Genomic DNA, 16,324 nt, shown 5'->3' on the forward strand with positions numbered 1-16,324 from the left:
GTTTTCGATCTCCACGTGGACGTACTTTTTCTTCTGGTTAACTCGCTCGCCACGTATTTGGATGGTGCCCTGAGGTTTGGTTACGTTTTCGCCAGTGTACCACGACAGCAAACCCTCAGCGGTAAGTTTCAGGTACCGTTGCTCCATAATTTTTTTCTTTCCGCTTTCCTTGAGCGCATAACCTGTAATTAAATAGAAAGACATGTAAACCTATGTTATTAGCCCATAGTTACCCATTGTTAAAAAAGATATAATTGTCTTTAATTTACAATTCTGTGCCGTTGAACATAACTTTAAAGGTACAGTTACCTTCAGCAGCGGGCGCTACTTTGCAATGCTGTCCCAAAAATAAAGCCCATTGCAGAGCCTGGATCTGATTTTGAGCCTTAAATACTACAGAACCCATCTTGCCATCTAACCTATACAAAAAGAATATTTTTATTTACTAAAGTTGATTTCACCAACGTAGCTCAGCGTTTAAGGAACTGCCAGAGGCTTTGTGTTTGATTCCCAATTAATTCAAAGTTTTTTAGAAACAAGCTAAAGTTACTTACTTTTGTTTACCCATTAACAGGTATTAAGTTATACAAAAACTGTAAATTTTACAAACAATCTAAGAAAAGTTGCCTGATGTATATGTCAGCTTGAACTGAAACAAACATGGCGTCGAGGGGTTGTATCGTTTCGCCGTTGCAATTGCTCTCTTCGCGGGACAAACTTAATTTCAGTGCATTTCCTATGTAGTCCACGTAACGTCTGTCCCATACCAATGATTTTAAACCTTTCTTTATATTACCTGTACAATTTTACATACAAACAGTTGCTTTTACTTAGTTAAAGATTGCTGAGCACCTCATGGTGTACTATACCGCTTACGTCATCAGATTACGAGCCAAAAGGTTTCGGTTTTGAGTGTACCAATACCAAACTATTTGCATTTTATTATTGATTATTGATGACCCATAAAACGTTACAATGCCTAATGCACCTTTCAATATAAAACACTTTTTACGTCTAGATATATTTACGTACCTCGTCCCTTATCGAGATACCCGTTCAATAAAGGTGCTGGTTTATAAGGTGGAGGCGAACTATCCTGCTTCTGCAAAAAAATGTTTTTATTATGATAATAGTAAATGAATTTACGAAACTACAATTATAGTAATGCAAGGTTTATTATTTTTTTAGTATCGCTGTTTCAATTTGGCATTACCCTGATTTTTTTATTGCTATAGTTAGTGCCTCATAAAATTTATTACAATTGACGTTTATTAGTAATTACGCAATATCGAGGTTATATACATTTAAGTAAGTAATCTGATTGAGTTCGTGTCAATGTTATGGTCCATTATTTGCGAAGTGCTTCGAAATGTCAATATTTGACTTGATTTCCAAGAAACTGCATAATGCCAAACTAGTTTCTCTTTAACAGTAAACACATAAAGTTTCTACTCGAGCCTTTATGTTGCATCAATGTAAACAAACGGATTTGATTAAAACTGTCTTTTGTTTTATATAAAAGTTACTTACCTTTCGATAGTCTGTGGTTGACCCATTGTTTAGCGTATCTATTCGCTCCATTATTGGTGTAATCGGGTTTTTGCCTGTAGACGGAGTTGTGACTTTTGCATTTGGCGTGATGGCAGCACTACCCGGGTTCATTGCGTTTGAGAACGATTGAGCACTCTTGTTCGGACCCGACGAAATCGAACCGCTAAGGGTACCCGCCCTCTGGGTCTGTTTTGGAGGGTCCGGTGCTATCCGGCAAGGGCGGGGTTCTGTTAAGCTTTTGCTCCGTTCTGGTTCCGTGACTACGGGTGTCGGATTCAGGCTTGAATTTAAACCCTTCATGTTCTATGTAAACATATAGAGTTAAAAATAATCTTGTTAAACTTATACTAACTTTTAGGATTTTAAATAAGATTCACGACACGTTCGGTCCAAGTTTCAAAGTACTTTATAATTTTTATGCCAATATTTTGAAGTTGTATGTTACCGTAAATACTTCTTCCTCTTCTTCTTCTTCTTCTTCTTCTTTTTCTTCTTCGGACTCGTCTCCAGATGGTGACGGTTCGGGTTCGGTTTCGTCTTGGTCAAGGTAAGGCGTGTTTACCAATTCCTCCATGTTAACTCTGTCGTCTATTTGTGCTGGCTCGCTTTCGTCCAAAGTTTGCAGGTTGTCGTCTGAGTCGCTCATAACTATAGTATTTTAGCCTAATGATAACTTTGCTATACACGCTAAGCTAAATCAGTAATGCAGTTTAAAATATGTACATTTAAATTAAAAAGCATGGTCAAAACTTTGCAATTGCTTTATTTGTAAAAGCAAGATTTTAATCTGCAACTATAGTCAGAAACGTTTTGTTATGTCTTTGACACAAAATATCTATCAGCCGCCTTTTTTGTCACCACCCTTTAGCTGTTTGCTCAGTTAGAAAAATTCTGTTTAATTATGCTATGCCGCTTTTGTGAATGTTTAAAGTTGCTTAGGTCTAGTGTATTGACTCTGCGATGTTGCGTCACCATTGCTTAAATATAAATACTGAAAGTTGTGACTGCATTTGTTTATTGAGGTTAAGAACCACATGCGATCTGTGATTTTAAAAAGATGTTCTGTAGGCCTGTTGTGCAATATTTAAGTTTTGCTAAAATGTGGATGACTGTAAACGAATTTAAAAAGAAAGTTGTTTTAAAAATTGAGTTTAGTTTGTATTAGCCTAAAAGCTAAACTTTTATTTGTTTTATTGAAAGAAAAAATATTTTATTATATTTTAACATTTGCATTATTTTATTTACCAAGCATTTTATATTCAATCGTTTTGTTAAAAAGCTAAACTATCTCTATAGAATTTGCGCGCGGAGTTTTAATATTACGACGGCAGCTTTTTAACTAAACTTATTGTCGTCGTTCAAATAAAAATTCTGAATTTAAATTTAACAGTATTTTATTTGGACAATGACATAAATTTTTGCTTTGTTGCAGGTCTAGTCAGTTTCCTATCTAAGTTTAAAGCATTGGAAAAAAAACCACCAGTTATAAATAGTCAAACTTGCGTAATGAATTAATTTAACTTAAATAAGCATAATAGAGTTGCTTCGCAAACTTTTTTATAGAACAAGAGGGAATTTTTGCCAAAGTTTAACCACTTGTGGCCTTAATTAGAAAAATTGAAGCGAAAGTAAATTTGCTTGCCAGTAGGCCTAAGCAAAGCACACAAATTCTAATCAAGATAACTGAAGCCATAAACCTATAGCTAAGGCATAACAGTTTTGATTGTACGTGATATAAGTGGATTAATTATTAAATTATAAGATCAGAAACCTTTTAAAATTATATAAGTATATATAAGTTCGCCTTAAACTACATTTTTTTAATTCGATGAAAGTAATTTTTAGATTTATATTAGTATGTATAATTGATTTAAGCAATGGAAAGGCAATATTCTGTAAAATCAGACTTTGTGGTAAGCATAAGTTGTTTTTTGACTAAAAAATTAATCAAGCTAAAAAATTGTATTTCAAAAGATTCTTTGCCAAGCATGGCAAAACAAAATAGCAAATGTTTTAGCCCGTAGTTATAATTTTTAAAGTAGTAACACGTAAATTTAGCAGTAAATTTTACATGCTTATTATGTATAAGGGTTTGATAAGTTTTACATATTTTGACGAACGCTTTTATGCTCATTTTTTAGGTTATGTCACCACAAGAGGAAAGCACACCCCGATTTCCGCAGAGAGAAAGAGTTTTCAGTTCACAGCGTAGCGACAGAGCACCCAGTCCGCCAAGGAATCCCAGCGTATCAGAGGTGCCAACCGAACACAGTTTTACGCTCAGGCGCCAAAACATTATAAGACAAAAATCTAAAGACAAGTTTCTGGACGACAACGACAACGTTTTTACGGCGCCAGTGGAAAAGGGAAATTCCCTAAGAAGACCAGCGTCGTTTTTTTCCGAGCAACCTAGGGTAATTAAAAAAATTTGTTATTCAAAAAAAGAAAGAAAATTTTTAGCTAAAAAATCCAGCAGCAAAAGTTATCTTTTAATTGTTTTAATTTGACATGCGTGATAAAACAAATACTCGAAAAATTGACCTTCGTTATTTGCATTTCGGCTATTTGCGCAAGTCGTACGGCCAACTGTACCAAGAATTCAGCTCGTTTTAGAAACGTGCATTTGCTAGTAAACAAAAAGTTAACATGTCGTTAACCACCGCAGACCTAGATTTACCAACATCGTGATGCAATATTGCAATTAAATATAACTTTTTTGTTAGGGCACGTATTTGTTTGTCGCATTATCAGTTTCGCTTTACGGTGCTCTTAATATATCATTAGCCTACATTGAATTATTTGTTTGGCTCAAAGTTTAAAATGTTAATTCGTTTTGTTTTGGCATTTGTTGAACCTTGATAAGTTTAGTAATTTAAATAGGTTTTTGATTGAGCCCACGCAATAAAAACATATATACATTTTCCAATACTAGCTTTGCGTTATTAATAGGCTGTTGCTTTATTACTAAACATCTAAAATACTTAAAAAAATATTTCCCAGCGTTTTTATCACAATTTTTTTCATCAGAGTTTTTGCGATTCCGTATCGTCTTCCAACTCTTCCGGATCGAGCCAGCCCCCTCCCTACAACTCCATCTCTCCTCCCATTCCATTCCAATTCATAAATGGGTATCTCGAGCTGGCTAGCAGTAAGTTTTGGGATATTTTTTGTCCTGGACTCTTTAACTTTTAGAAAGTATATTTATTTAATAAGGGCACGTGATAATACATTTATACCAATATGTATTTACTAATTTGTAAAAAAACAAACACTATCAGCTGACATTTTTAAATTAAAAAACATCTGATTTACAGCGTTATCAAATATAATTTACACTAGGCTAGCGTTATCAAATATAATTTACACTATATAATTTACACTAGGCTAGCGTTATCAAATATAATTTACACTATATAATTTACACTAGGCTAGCGTTATCAAATATAATTTACACTATATAATTTACACTAGGCGACGCTAGAAATCCGGGCCGATATCTGTGCTGGTCCAAAGTCTATGCAGAAATAAATGACGGGTTTATGAGGCTAAAAGACTCAAGGGAACTGGTGACAAACGAGGTCGTTCTAGATCTTAAGAACTATTTTGTTGCAATCCAAACTAAAAGACTGATTAGGTAAAAATACCCCAAAATAATAACTAGGTCTTCTGTTAATTCATCTTTGTTGCCCCTTAGTTGTGTTTATGGCTCTTTAGCGCTACCTTGGGACCACCATTTAGTTTCCATTAACCACATCTTTGGTAATACTTTGTAAAAAATACATTTTAGAATGGATAGCTCGAAAGATCACAGAACTTTTCGCGCTTTAACCGACAGCAGAGCCTTAAAATGGTTGCTTGTTCTATCCCAGTTCTGTCGAAGTGCTCCCTCAGCAGAAGGTTAGTAAAACAATATAACACGACTCTGGTATTTTATTTTTGAGCTGACCTAATTTAAAATATATGCCATACAAAATTATTGAAAAATATAAAAAATATTTAAAATTATTTTGCCCAAATCTTGATTTTGAACTGTCAAAGTGCTGCCTACATTTAAATATCTTCAAAACAGGCTACACGAAAAAGCTTGGCGGGAGTAATAAAGACCAGATGCAGGTTCGCTATTTAAGACTAACCGAAGAAGGCTTGCTGTCCTGGTACAAGACTGAGACTTCCGAAAATCCGCAAGGAACGATCCAAGTTCGAGGCGAGGAAGTTGACCAAGACAAAAACCAGTCCAATGTCATTCTTATTCACACCGCGGCGACCGAGTACGCCGAAAAAAAGAGATACTTGCTTAGTTTTATGTCTTCAGACGAGGCCCTGCGCTGGTTTAATGCGTTAGGCTGGCACGCTAGGCGAAATCCCTTGGAATATACCTCGGTGCCGATACGCAACGCTATCAATAGAAAAGCCTTCTAATTTAAATATATTAAATTAAAGACATTCTATGAGACATATTTAGTAATTAAAAGATACTTATTTAGTTTATCTTAAACTATAGCAACGGTATTTATTATAGTTATTGTGTAACTAAATTTCATATAAAAGTCAGTACCTTTGACAGAAAAAAATATATAATTTGTTTAATTGTAGTCTACTTGTTTTATTACTGAGTTGAAATTATTTTATTTATTTTAAAGGATTTGTTAATTAATTTGTTTGATGCATACTTATCTGTTATTTTTAAATTGAAGCAAAATGTGATTTATTTATTAAACGAAAGTGGTATAAGAAAACAAGAAAAGTCTCAGTAGCTTAAGCCCTTTTCAGTGTTTACGTAAAGCATTGGCTTATTAACGTTTAGAAAGTTGGACTAAATTAACAAAATTTAACAAAAGTAATAAATAATTGACGTTATATTAAAAGTAAAAAAACAGAGAAACAACTCCCCTTTTTGCAAAAGCGATAGTTTAGATCTTAGTTGATATTTTACCTAAACAAACGTTAGTTTAAAGGGGGATCTTAAAGCTGGCATAAAGGACAGATGACGACAGCCAGTGCAGTTTTTACACCGTTTAAATATTGCAACTTTTACGGCAATATTAATTATTTATACCCCGATATCGCTATAGTTAGTTGAAAATTTAAATTATAAAACCTATCTTATCGAAAGCCTAATGTACGAAACTTTGATTAAAAGAAAAGGATTTAAAACTTGACGTTTAAGTACGATGCTTATTGTTACATCGCCATGTACTTTATCAAAGTTATTATCAAGAATTACTGTCTTAAAAAGGCAAACACGTAAAATATAAGCATGTGATTTTAAGCTCTTTTTTATTTTCACCGTCTCCAAGGATATCTTTGTTAACGGCCTCAATTACGTTTGTTAGATAACAAGAGACCCTATGTTAGTTAACAATAGTGCGATATCGTTTTTCGTTGTTTCTACAACCCGTTGAACAAACCTTACGAACAATATCTAGGCGTCAATTCAGTTGAACGATGTTTCATCAAACCCAAGATTTGTAGAATTTATTGCGGATTATAGTTTCGTATGCATTGAAAATTATATGTAGAACTAAGATAGTTGCAGAGCTATTGTTATTAACCTAAAACTGAGATGTTGTTAGTACTTTATTAAAACTAAACATATATTTATGATTTCAGAATTTTAAGCGCATTTAACGTTTTTTTTCTAAAATTCCTGAAAATGGGTGAATGGACCGTACCTTTAAGCGGTTGTTTTGAAAACAGTGGAATTTGTTGTTTGGCTTGTTGTGCGACTCAGTTTTTGGCCGGTATAAATGCCCAAGCCATGGGATTTCCCGACCCTGCGCTATGGGCGTTGGGCATGTTTATAGCACCATGTTTAGTTGGTGCCTATATCCGAGGACAAATTAGAAAGAAACATGTAAGTTATCCGTCAAATTTGTGTATTTAAGTGGATATCTACTGCTATAATAACACAAGCCTATAACTAGAATACTTAAAGAGATGGTTCGGTCGCAGAGTTTCTTTTTTAGTTATGTTGCAATTTTTCCAACTTGCACGATGATACGATTATTTTAAAAATTGGTTAAGTAGTTTTTAAGATATCGTAAACATAATTAAAAAAGAAACTCTACGACCGAACCATCTCTTTAAAGGTTATTACGCAAGTCATCTAAAAAGTTTGTTGGATTTCAGGGCATTGATGGCTCATTTCAGCAAGACTGTGTGTTGTATGCTTGTATCCCGTGCTTTGCTGTCGGACAAGAAGCAATACAGATCGGCAGTTTTGACTCATTCCTTGAAGAACCTACAGCCCAAACCATTCAGCGCACGGCAGCTTAGTACAACAGCATATCCAGGCCCTTTATGTACCCTAATATATAGCAGTTAAGGGTTAAATTTTTTTTTATTTTTTTCGTGCTTTCTTTTTATAAACGTGCGACTTATCTTATTTGCTCAATAAAATCGTTGTATACATTTGAAAAAAACAGCTGTTGGATTTTTTTATATATTAAACCTAAGTTTTGTTTTAATTAAGGCAGAAAACAACATTAAGAAAAATAAACTAAGAGCATAAAAAGAAAATGGCAAAAAGTAATAAATAATAATATTAGTAATTTAAAATATCTAGACAATAATAATTTTGAACATGACATTTTAATCTTTGATTTAAATAGAGTGCCTACCCGAAAAATGTTTTTTTACTTACTAGGTGCGGATACTATTACATTGCTGGACATAATATATTTACAACATTTATTTAGCCTTAAAAATGTTTTTGTTTCAATTATCTTTAAAATGAACACCAATAACTAACGTTTATAGTCATTTACCCACAATTATATATAGATCAGCCTTTTAACTCGGATTTTATCACCCGATCTGTCCTACCACTCTCGCAGCGCCATCATTTTCCGGGGGTTTATTTGTTTAGATAGGACAGAGGCCCTTCCCCGAAATCAGGCTACTGGTCACCAAGTCGAGATATTATGACAATTTAGGCCGAAACTTGGGCCCAAAAAAAAAGGTTTTTAAAATTGATCGCTAAACTTTGGTTCCGAATTAGCAAGTTTTAACTTTTTGTACAACTGTGAAAATATGACTTTAGATTTGAAGCGGTTGACCATTTGTTGAAGGCAATCTAAAATATAAACAAAAAATGGTTTAAGAAACATATTATTTAAACCACGGACGTTTATGTTATCATTAGTTTTATAAAATTTTATCATACTATACAATACACTTATTGTTAAAAAATATTAAGTTAAATAAAACTAAAACTAAAGCCTGGCTACCTCTAAATAATCTCAACTAGATCAACTATATTTCCGTTTCGAATCGGCTTGTACGTTTGCAATTGAATTTGCATGATATGTTTGCCACAAAGGCTAATAAAGTTTGCACAAAGGCAATAAAGTTTGCACGAAGGCAATAAAGTTTGCACGAAGGCATTTTTGTCGAGGATCGCCGAGCGTTACCATAGGTAACAAAAGACGACAGGTCGCAACGACCTGTCGCTTGGCAACGGAATATACTTATAATCTTCTGATGGTCCGGGCAAGTCTGACTGTAACTTGCTTTAAAATGTAATAAAGTCTTCACAAAGCTCTTGTATATGTCTACACATATAGCCAAATAGTTTAATGCCAGGAAGCGTTCCTTTTTGTCGTATTCGTTGTATTTGTCTGCAACTGTAAAGATTGAATTCTAAATCTAATGCCCGTACGACCATTTGAAAGATAATTGACTGAGGTTTAAATTAGACCTGACATTGTACTGAACTCTGAGACGATTTAAAATTAAATCACTTACCTTGTTATATACTCACCTTCACAATCAAATGCACTTGGATTTGTTGAAAAAGTATTAATAAACTAATAAATAGCACAGTTATCTCAACACTATCAGTTAAAAATTATGAAAAATTTTAAATGTTAAACATTATCTACAGTTAAAAGCAGAGTAGTTAAACCTTAATAGAATTTAAAATTTAATAAGATGTTTTTAACCTGTTTTCGACAAAAAGGAATTGACTTGCTCACCGAGAAAACTTAGTTCATTAAAGCATTTCTTGGCATTGTAAATTCCCTATATTAAACAACAATTTTTATTAAACGTCAACAAGTTGGCAATGTCGACATATTTAAATCTTCAATTTACATTTAAAATAAACTACTGCCCAAATGACTACCTTTAGGTGTATAAAAAGTCGTTGAAGTATTATAACGATCTTTATAGAAGCGTCGCTTCCCTCATCGAATAAGTTGTAGTATAAATTATTTGAAGTGTTTAATAGGGATGCCCGTGTTGTCCAATATGAAACATTCAACAAATCGATGTTGGATAATATTTTCCACTTTTTAATAATCATTTTATTTAAATTAAGGAGTCCCATGACAAGAAACTCTTCCAAGTCGGTTTCGCTATCTTGAACTTTAGGCAAATTATTTTTTAATGAGAAGTGGTTTAAAACTGTGGAAGATGTGATAAATAAGTCAACTAAGGCCGTATCACTTAAGCAATGGTCTAACGGATTGCCCAGGTTCTTATCCATTATTATAATATCTTTTTGAGCACTACACCGCGTGTATCTGTCAAGTCTACATTTCGAGCTGGTAGCCACTATATTAAGAAGTTCTTGCTCTTGGATGGAAGATAATTTTTTCATGTTTTTGAGTTCTCGAATGATTTCAAATGAGCTATTGGATCGTATGCTAAAGCGTTTTCCAATATCTGACAACAAAACTGTGACATCACGGTAAAGAATTGATTTGATGTTAAATTCATGGTTCAGTTGATATCGTAAGAGTTTTTCGATTGGGAATAACGTAGTGTTAATATTTTCCGTACTAGTGTTTTGAAATAATGAAATTTGTTGTTGATACTCTTGAAATATCTCATGTGAGCCCGCAACGAGGCAACAACAAGACAACACCTTCTTTAAATTGTACCCATTTTTCATATCTTCATTTTTGTCCAAGTACTTCAACATTTCACTAACAGGTTTAATCAACTCGGTAAGCCATGGTTTAGCTGGTGTTTTTGATCTCCCGAGTGGGATTTTACTGGCGTGTGGCACCATGCCGTCAAAGCAAACACCGCTCGGGGTTACACTGTCGTAATACCAGCATTTACCCGTAGCCTCGTCGTACAACTCAGGAAAATATACACATGGTAAAACAGTCTCGCCAAAGTTAAGAACAATCACATGAAACAGCACCGAATACCAACGAAAATATTGAAGAATATCAAAGTAATTTTCCTTCGACTGCACTCCCTCTTCTAGCAGAATCATGTTTTCGAAATCAGAGTATGGAGTAACTTCTTTTCTTGCCAAAGAACCCATTCCAACATGTGCGAATTGGCACGGAGGCGCCCCTAAAATTTGTACGCAATAGTTCGAAATAGTTTGGTACAGGTCAAGCATCAAATTTTGAGTATTGTTCAGCAAATTTTCAATCTGTGCCACCTCGTTTTTAGTTTGTGTTGCATTGTGTTTGTTTATAGATTGGTTATGCTGAATTTCAGCTAAACCGTTCTGGACCGATTTTCTTATAGGTAGTAACAAGTCTTTATAAACTTCATTTGAAAACTCCACAAGATTGGCATTTTGATTTTTAGCATTTGATAAATCTAACAAACGGCAGCATAAACTGTCTCGAAGGGATAAAAGTTTTAAAGCATTGGATTTAGCTCTTACAATTCCAGCGTTTATCAAAGCAGCACTTTTAATAATGTTAAACATGTCAGATCGTTCAATCCCATTGGCTTTGTTCATATAGATTTGTCCAAGTTTGTAGAACACATCAACACTGATGGATAGGTTGTTTTCTCTTTTGTTATTTCTAAGTTTTTGCCACAAGTACTTTTCCATATTTTAAATTACTACCTATAAAAGTAACTACAACATCGTATGTAACTTAGAAAAACATTAATTTTGTACTAACAATTGTTTTTATAAGTGTTACTTGCAAAAAACTAAACCTTATTAACCTATATTTCGAATAATAGGTCAATAAAATATTTGTTCCATTCTGTTTTCTTATCTGTCGTTTTAAACAAAGTCTGACTGAAATTATAATTTTACTTCCGCAACCAACCGTAATACCTTTTTCATATACGAAAAGAAGTTTTTTCGCCATATCATAATAACTTGCCACGTATACATGAGCGCCCAAGCGCGTAATACTCGTATACGCTTACCAAGTTAAGCCGAATTTATGCCTTATAATTAAGTTAAATTCATCGTGATTTTAATTTTAACTCTGTTGTATATAGATCAGCCTTTTAACTCGGATTTTATTACCCGATCTGTCCTACCACTCTCGCAGCGCCATCATTTTCCGGGGGTTTATTTTTTTAGGTAGGACAGAGGCCCTTCCCCGGAATCAGTTTACTGGTCGACAAGTCGGGAAACTATGACTATTTAAGCAGAAAGTTGGGCCTTAAAAAAAAACAAAAAAAAGAAAAAAGTTTTTAAAATTGATCGCTAAACTTTGGTTCCGAATTAGCAAGTTTTAACTTTTTGTACAACTGTGAAAATATGACTTTAGACTTGAAGCGGTTGACCAATTTTTGAAGAAAATCTAAAAAAAGGGAACAGTGGTAGTATAAATATTATCGAAAATTTAAAGATTTATGTTAAAAAAAATTTAAAAAGATTTTATTACACTAGATACTATTAAAAGTGTTAATTTAAATAAAACTAAAACTAGCCTGGCTACCTCTTTTAAGCTATAATTTGAGCTATTTTCCGTAATACATTTTTTCACTTTTCCAGACTGATCTTTTTTATTTTTATAGCTGTTTATTGATTTCTTTTCCGTTATTTTTGAGCGTTACAATTTTTTGAGTATTTAGTTTTATATAGTTTTTTGTTGCAAGGTTTATGAGGACCAAGCATTGCCACGAGGGCAGACACGACAGGTCATAGGACCTGACGCTTTGTAACGGAAAATACTTTCAATCTTCTGATGGTCAGGGCAAGTCTGCCTGCTTTCTATGAAATGTAATAAAATGTCGATAATTTTCTTGTACATGTCTACACATATTGCCAAATAGTTTAATGCCAGGTAGCGTTGCTTTTTATCTCGCTCGTTATACTTGTCTGCAACTGCAAATAGAATTAGTTGCTGAATCTAGTGCCCGTGCGACCATTTAAAAGATAATTAACTGTAGGTTTTGAAAATAAATTAGGCCTGATCTTGTGCTGTACTGTTTTACTAACACAATATAAAAACTTACCTTTTTACTTACCAATTTGTTTAATTCGGATATACTTTTGAATTGGTTAAAGTTTTGTTTACTTTACAAAGTGTGGTATAGTAGTCAAAACATTTAGCTGCACTACATAAGGTCCTAGGTTCGATCCCCAATATTCTTATTCTGTAGCACTCTTGAGTAATGCGCTATACACGGTTTAAACTTTTGCTAAGTTAACAAGTAGTCTGCAGATTATAATTATCGAGCAAATATAAATTCATATTGTCCCATACTGCCAAAGGTAACTCGAGACTAGGTCGGGGTATTTAATGTTACTCTTTGTTTAGGCTGTAAAATCGACCTTCCCACAACAAGGATAAATAGATGTAAAAAAATAATTATATAAAAAAAATTAAAAAAAACATATTTAAGATTATTAAACCTTTTTTTAAATATACGAATTATGAGTATTAACATCGCTTACCAAAAGTTGTTCAACTATGGCTTTTTATGAAAAGAAGTATTTAATATTAGGTAATAACTTGTTACTAAACCTGTTTTTGACAAAAAATGGTTGACTTCCTCATCCAAAAGACGTATTTCGTTCAAACATTTTTTGGCACAATCATCTTCACTCACTATCATCTTCTTTATGCTGAAAAGAAAAAGAGCAATCATTGAAGCGGCGTCTGCACTCTCATTAGAAAGGTCGGGATGATGCGAAGTATCAGATAAGAATGCTTGTGTTATCCAGTACGAAAAATTCGTCGAGCTGATATTAGACAACATTTTCCACTTCCACATAATCATTTTATTAAAATTAAAAAGTCCCATGATAAGAAGTTCTTGTGATTCAGTTTGACAATCATGATCTTCAACTGAATTGTGTTTGAAAGAAAACCGGTTTAGAAATTCCGATGATGTGATAAAAAAGTTTACTAAGTCTGTATCACTTAAGCAATGGTTTAACGGATTGCCCAGGTTCTTATCCATTAGTATGATATCCTTTTGAGCACTACATTGCGTGTATCTGTCAAATCTACACTTCGAGCTTGTAGCCACCACATTTAAAAGTTCTTGCTCTTGGATGGAAGATAATTTTTTCATGTTTTTTAGTTCGCGAATGATATCGAAAGAGCTATTACTGTTTATGTTAAAGCGTTTTCCAATATCAAACAACAAAACCGTCACATCTCGGTAGAGAATTGATTTAATGTTAAATTCATGGTTCAGTTGATATCGTAAGAGTTTTTCGATTGGGAATGTTGCAGTGTTGAAGTTTTCAGTACGTGTGTTTTGAAATAATGGAATTTGTTGTTGATACTCTTGAAATATCACTGGTGAGCCCGCAACGAAGCAACAACACGACAACACCTTTTTTAAATTGTACCCATTTTTCAGATCTTCATTTTTGTCCAAGTACTTTAACATTTCACTAACAGGTTTAATCAACTCTGTTAGCCATGGTTTAGCTGGTGTTTTTGATCTTCCGAGTGGGATTTTACTGGCATGTGGCACCATGCCGTCAAAGCAAACACCGCTCGGGGTTACATTGTCGTAATACCAGCATTTACCCGTAGCCTCGTCGTACAACTTAGGAAAATATACACATGGTAAAACAGTCTCGCCAAAGTTAAGAAGAATGACATGAAACAGCACCGAATACCAACGAAAATATTGCAGAATATCAAAGTAAGTTTCCTTCGACTGCACTCCCTCTTCTAGCAGAATCATGTTTTCGAAATCAGAGTATGGAGTAACTTCTTTTCTTGCCAAAGAACCCATTCCAACATGTGCGAATTGGCACGGAGGCGCCCCTAAAGTTTGTACGCAATAGTTCGAAATAGTTTGGTACAGGTTAAGCATCAAATTTTGAGTATTGTTCAGCAAATTTTCAATCTTTGCCACCTCATTGTTAGTTTGTATTGCATTGTATTTGTTTATAGATTGGTTAGGCTGAATTTCAGCTAAACCGTGCTGGACCGATTTTCTTATAGGTAGTAACAAGTCTTTGTAAACTTTGTTTGAAAACTTCACAAGATTGGCATTTAGATTTTTAGCACTTGATAAATCTAACAAACGGCAGCATAAACTGTCTCGTAGTGATAGAAGTCTAAAAACATTGGATTTAGCTCTTACAATTCCAGCGTTTATCAAAGCAGCACTTCGAATAATGTTAAACATGTCAGATCGTTCAACCCCATTGGCTTTGTTCAAATAGATTTGTCCAAGTTTGTAAAACACATCAATACTGATGGATAGGTTATTTTCGCTTTTGTTATTCTTAAGTTTTTCCCATAGGTCGCTTTCCATGTTTAATATTGTAAGTCTTACAATTAAATGTTGGTGGTCTACAGAATTTGGCAAAGCTTTACAATTTGTTTTTTTTTACTATTTTTTAGGCTTAAGAAACTACTCCTGTCTTTAACATAGCTTTACAAACTAGAGTTATACACAACCTTACCGTCTAACTAAATTCTAATTGTAGGAGTGTAAAATATGCTTTTTCTGCACTAAAATAACATTACGCAACCTAGTGCATTGAAGTGTAAAATCTTTGTTTGAGTATAGCCAAGTATGGGCATGTATATCCAAACAAATACATATGTATTTATTTTTGATGGATAGAATTTTAACGACTTAATGTAAAATATTAGCCCACGACCTTTTTGGACAAAGAGAAACAGATTTAATTTAGTCAGCTACAATTGTATTACGCAATTCTTTGTTGTATTGTTATCAAGGTATTATTACCTTAACACAAACCAAGGCGTTTTCGAATATACAAAAGTCTATAACGATATCCAAAGAATGTTTATGTAATAACCTAAGTTCATGTTATTTAATAAATATAAAATCTGTAATATGTATAATTTAAATTATACTTCACAGTTTCATATTTAGTACTACATTTTGCAATGATTTAATTTGGTACCCTGCTAATATTCTATAAAAAAAGGTTTAGCCGCTAGTTGGTACTAAAGGGTTAAAAAATGTATTCTTTTTCGTGGATTTCTATGTTTGAAATATTTACTCGTTTCCTTTTTAGTTTTTAAACATTTATTTAAAATTTAACCTTAACAAATTTTATATATCACGTTATAACATTATAATTTAGTATTTAGACATTTAAAATAATATTAAAAAAGTATTTTCGTGCACCACATTCAATTGCCTATACACAAAACGAATGTTAAATTCGACATGGTATTTTAAAACAAAGGCGGTCACTTTACTTAACTAGCAAAAATTTTCAAATTTGATATAAAGTATCTGATTAAAGTAGTAAAGAAAACCTTTACTCTATATTCTAAAAGGTTAAGTCTAACCATTTATTTACGTATGTGGGAAATTTTCTGGCTTTTGGGGTGCCATAAAAAGAAACTATAGCGACCAAATGCAAACATCTAACGACATTGTTTGAAAAGCATCCGAATACAAACACCTATTGAATGACAATATACTGTCTTTTTATAGGCCCTTATGTGTTGAACTTTATTTGATAAGTTAAAATACGTTTTGTTCTGTTGTTTGACTTTTGTTTTGTTTCATTAAGGCTATATCAGATATATCAAACAATTTTCGTTTATTGAATATTGAACTTTTTATACGAAAAGAAATATTTTACAAGTAAAAA

The 16,324-nt window shown here is 33.3% G+C and overlaps 2 protein-coding genes across 3 annotated transcripts; one reads left to right on the top strand and one right to left on the bottom strand.

Moving 5' to 3' along the window:
- Nucleotides 1-7,138: 7,138 nt before the first annotated feature.
- LOC145755459 (uncharacterized) lies at nucleotides 7,139-7,966 on the top strand. The gene is made up of 2 exons (XM_082571698.1): nucleotides 7,139-7,405; nucleotides 7,681-7,966. Exons 1-2 carry the CDS (start codon nucleotides 7,205-7,207, stop codon nucleotides 7,825-7,827), a joined length of 348 nt encoding a protein of 115 aa, XP_082427824.1. The 5' UTR covers nucleotides 7,139-7,204; the 3' UTR covers nucleotides 7,828-7,966.
- A 508-nt stretch (nucleotides 7,967-8,474) lies between these two features.
- On the bottom strand, nucleotides 8,475-11,436 carry LOC145755166 (uncharacterized). Of its 2 annotated transcripts, XR_014284184.1 has the most exons (3): nucleotides 9,677-11,436; nucleotides 9,298-9,573; nucleotides 8,475-8,626 (listed from the first exon to the last, which is right to left on the bottom strand). XR_014284184.1 is itself a non-coding variant. In XM_082571390.1 (2 exons), the coding sequence occupies exons 1-2, from the start codon at nucleotides 11,357-11,359 to the stop codon at nucleotides 9,490-9,492; spliced, it is 1,767 nt and encodes a 588-aa protein (XP_082427516.1). In that variant the 5' UTR covers nucleotides 11,360-11,436; the 3' UTR covers nucleotides 8,475-9,489. The 2 variants fall into 2 exon arrangements, 1 of the variants encoding a protein (XP_082427516.1); XM_082571390.1 differs by having other exon boundaries at nucleotides 8,475-9,573.
- Between the last annotated feature and the right edge of the window lie 4,888 nt (nucleotides 11,437-16,324).

Source organism: Corella eumyota, chromosome 6, assembly GCF_963082875.1.
Source record: "Corella eumyota chromosome 6, kaCorEumy4.1, whole genome shotgun sequence".
NCBI lineage: Eukaryota > Metazoa > Chordata > Ascidiacea > Phlebobranchia > Corellidae > Corella > Corella eumyota.

Excerpts from the sequence above, each read along its gene's own strand:
- LOC145755459 (XM_082571698.1), top strand. The coding sequence starts at position 7,205 with ATGGGTGAATGGACCGTACCTTTAAGCGGTTGTTTTGAAAACAGTGGA. Across the intron at positions 7,406-7,680 it reads GACAAATTAGAAAGAAACAT|GGCATTGATGGCTCATTTCA; the intron begins GTAAGTTATCCG and ends GTTGGATTTCAG.
- LOC145755166 (XM_082571390.1), bottom strand. The coding sequence starts at position 11,359 with ATGGAAAAGTACTTGTGGCAAAAACTTAGAAATAACAAAAGAGAAAAC. Across the intron at positions 9,574-9,676 it reads GACTTTTTATACACCTAAAG|GGAATTTACAATGCCAAGAA; the intron begins GTAGTCATTTGG and ends TGTTTAATATAG.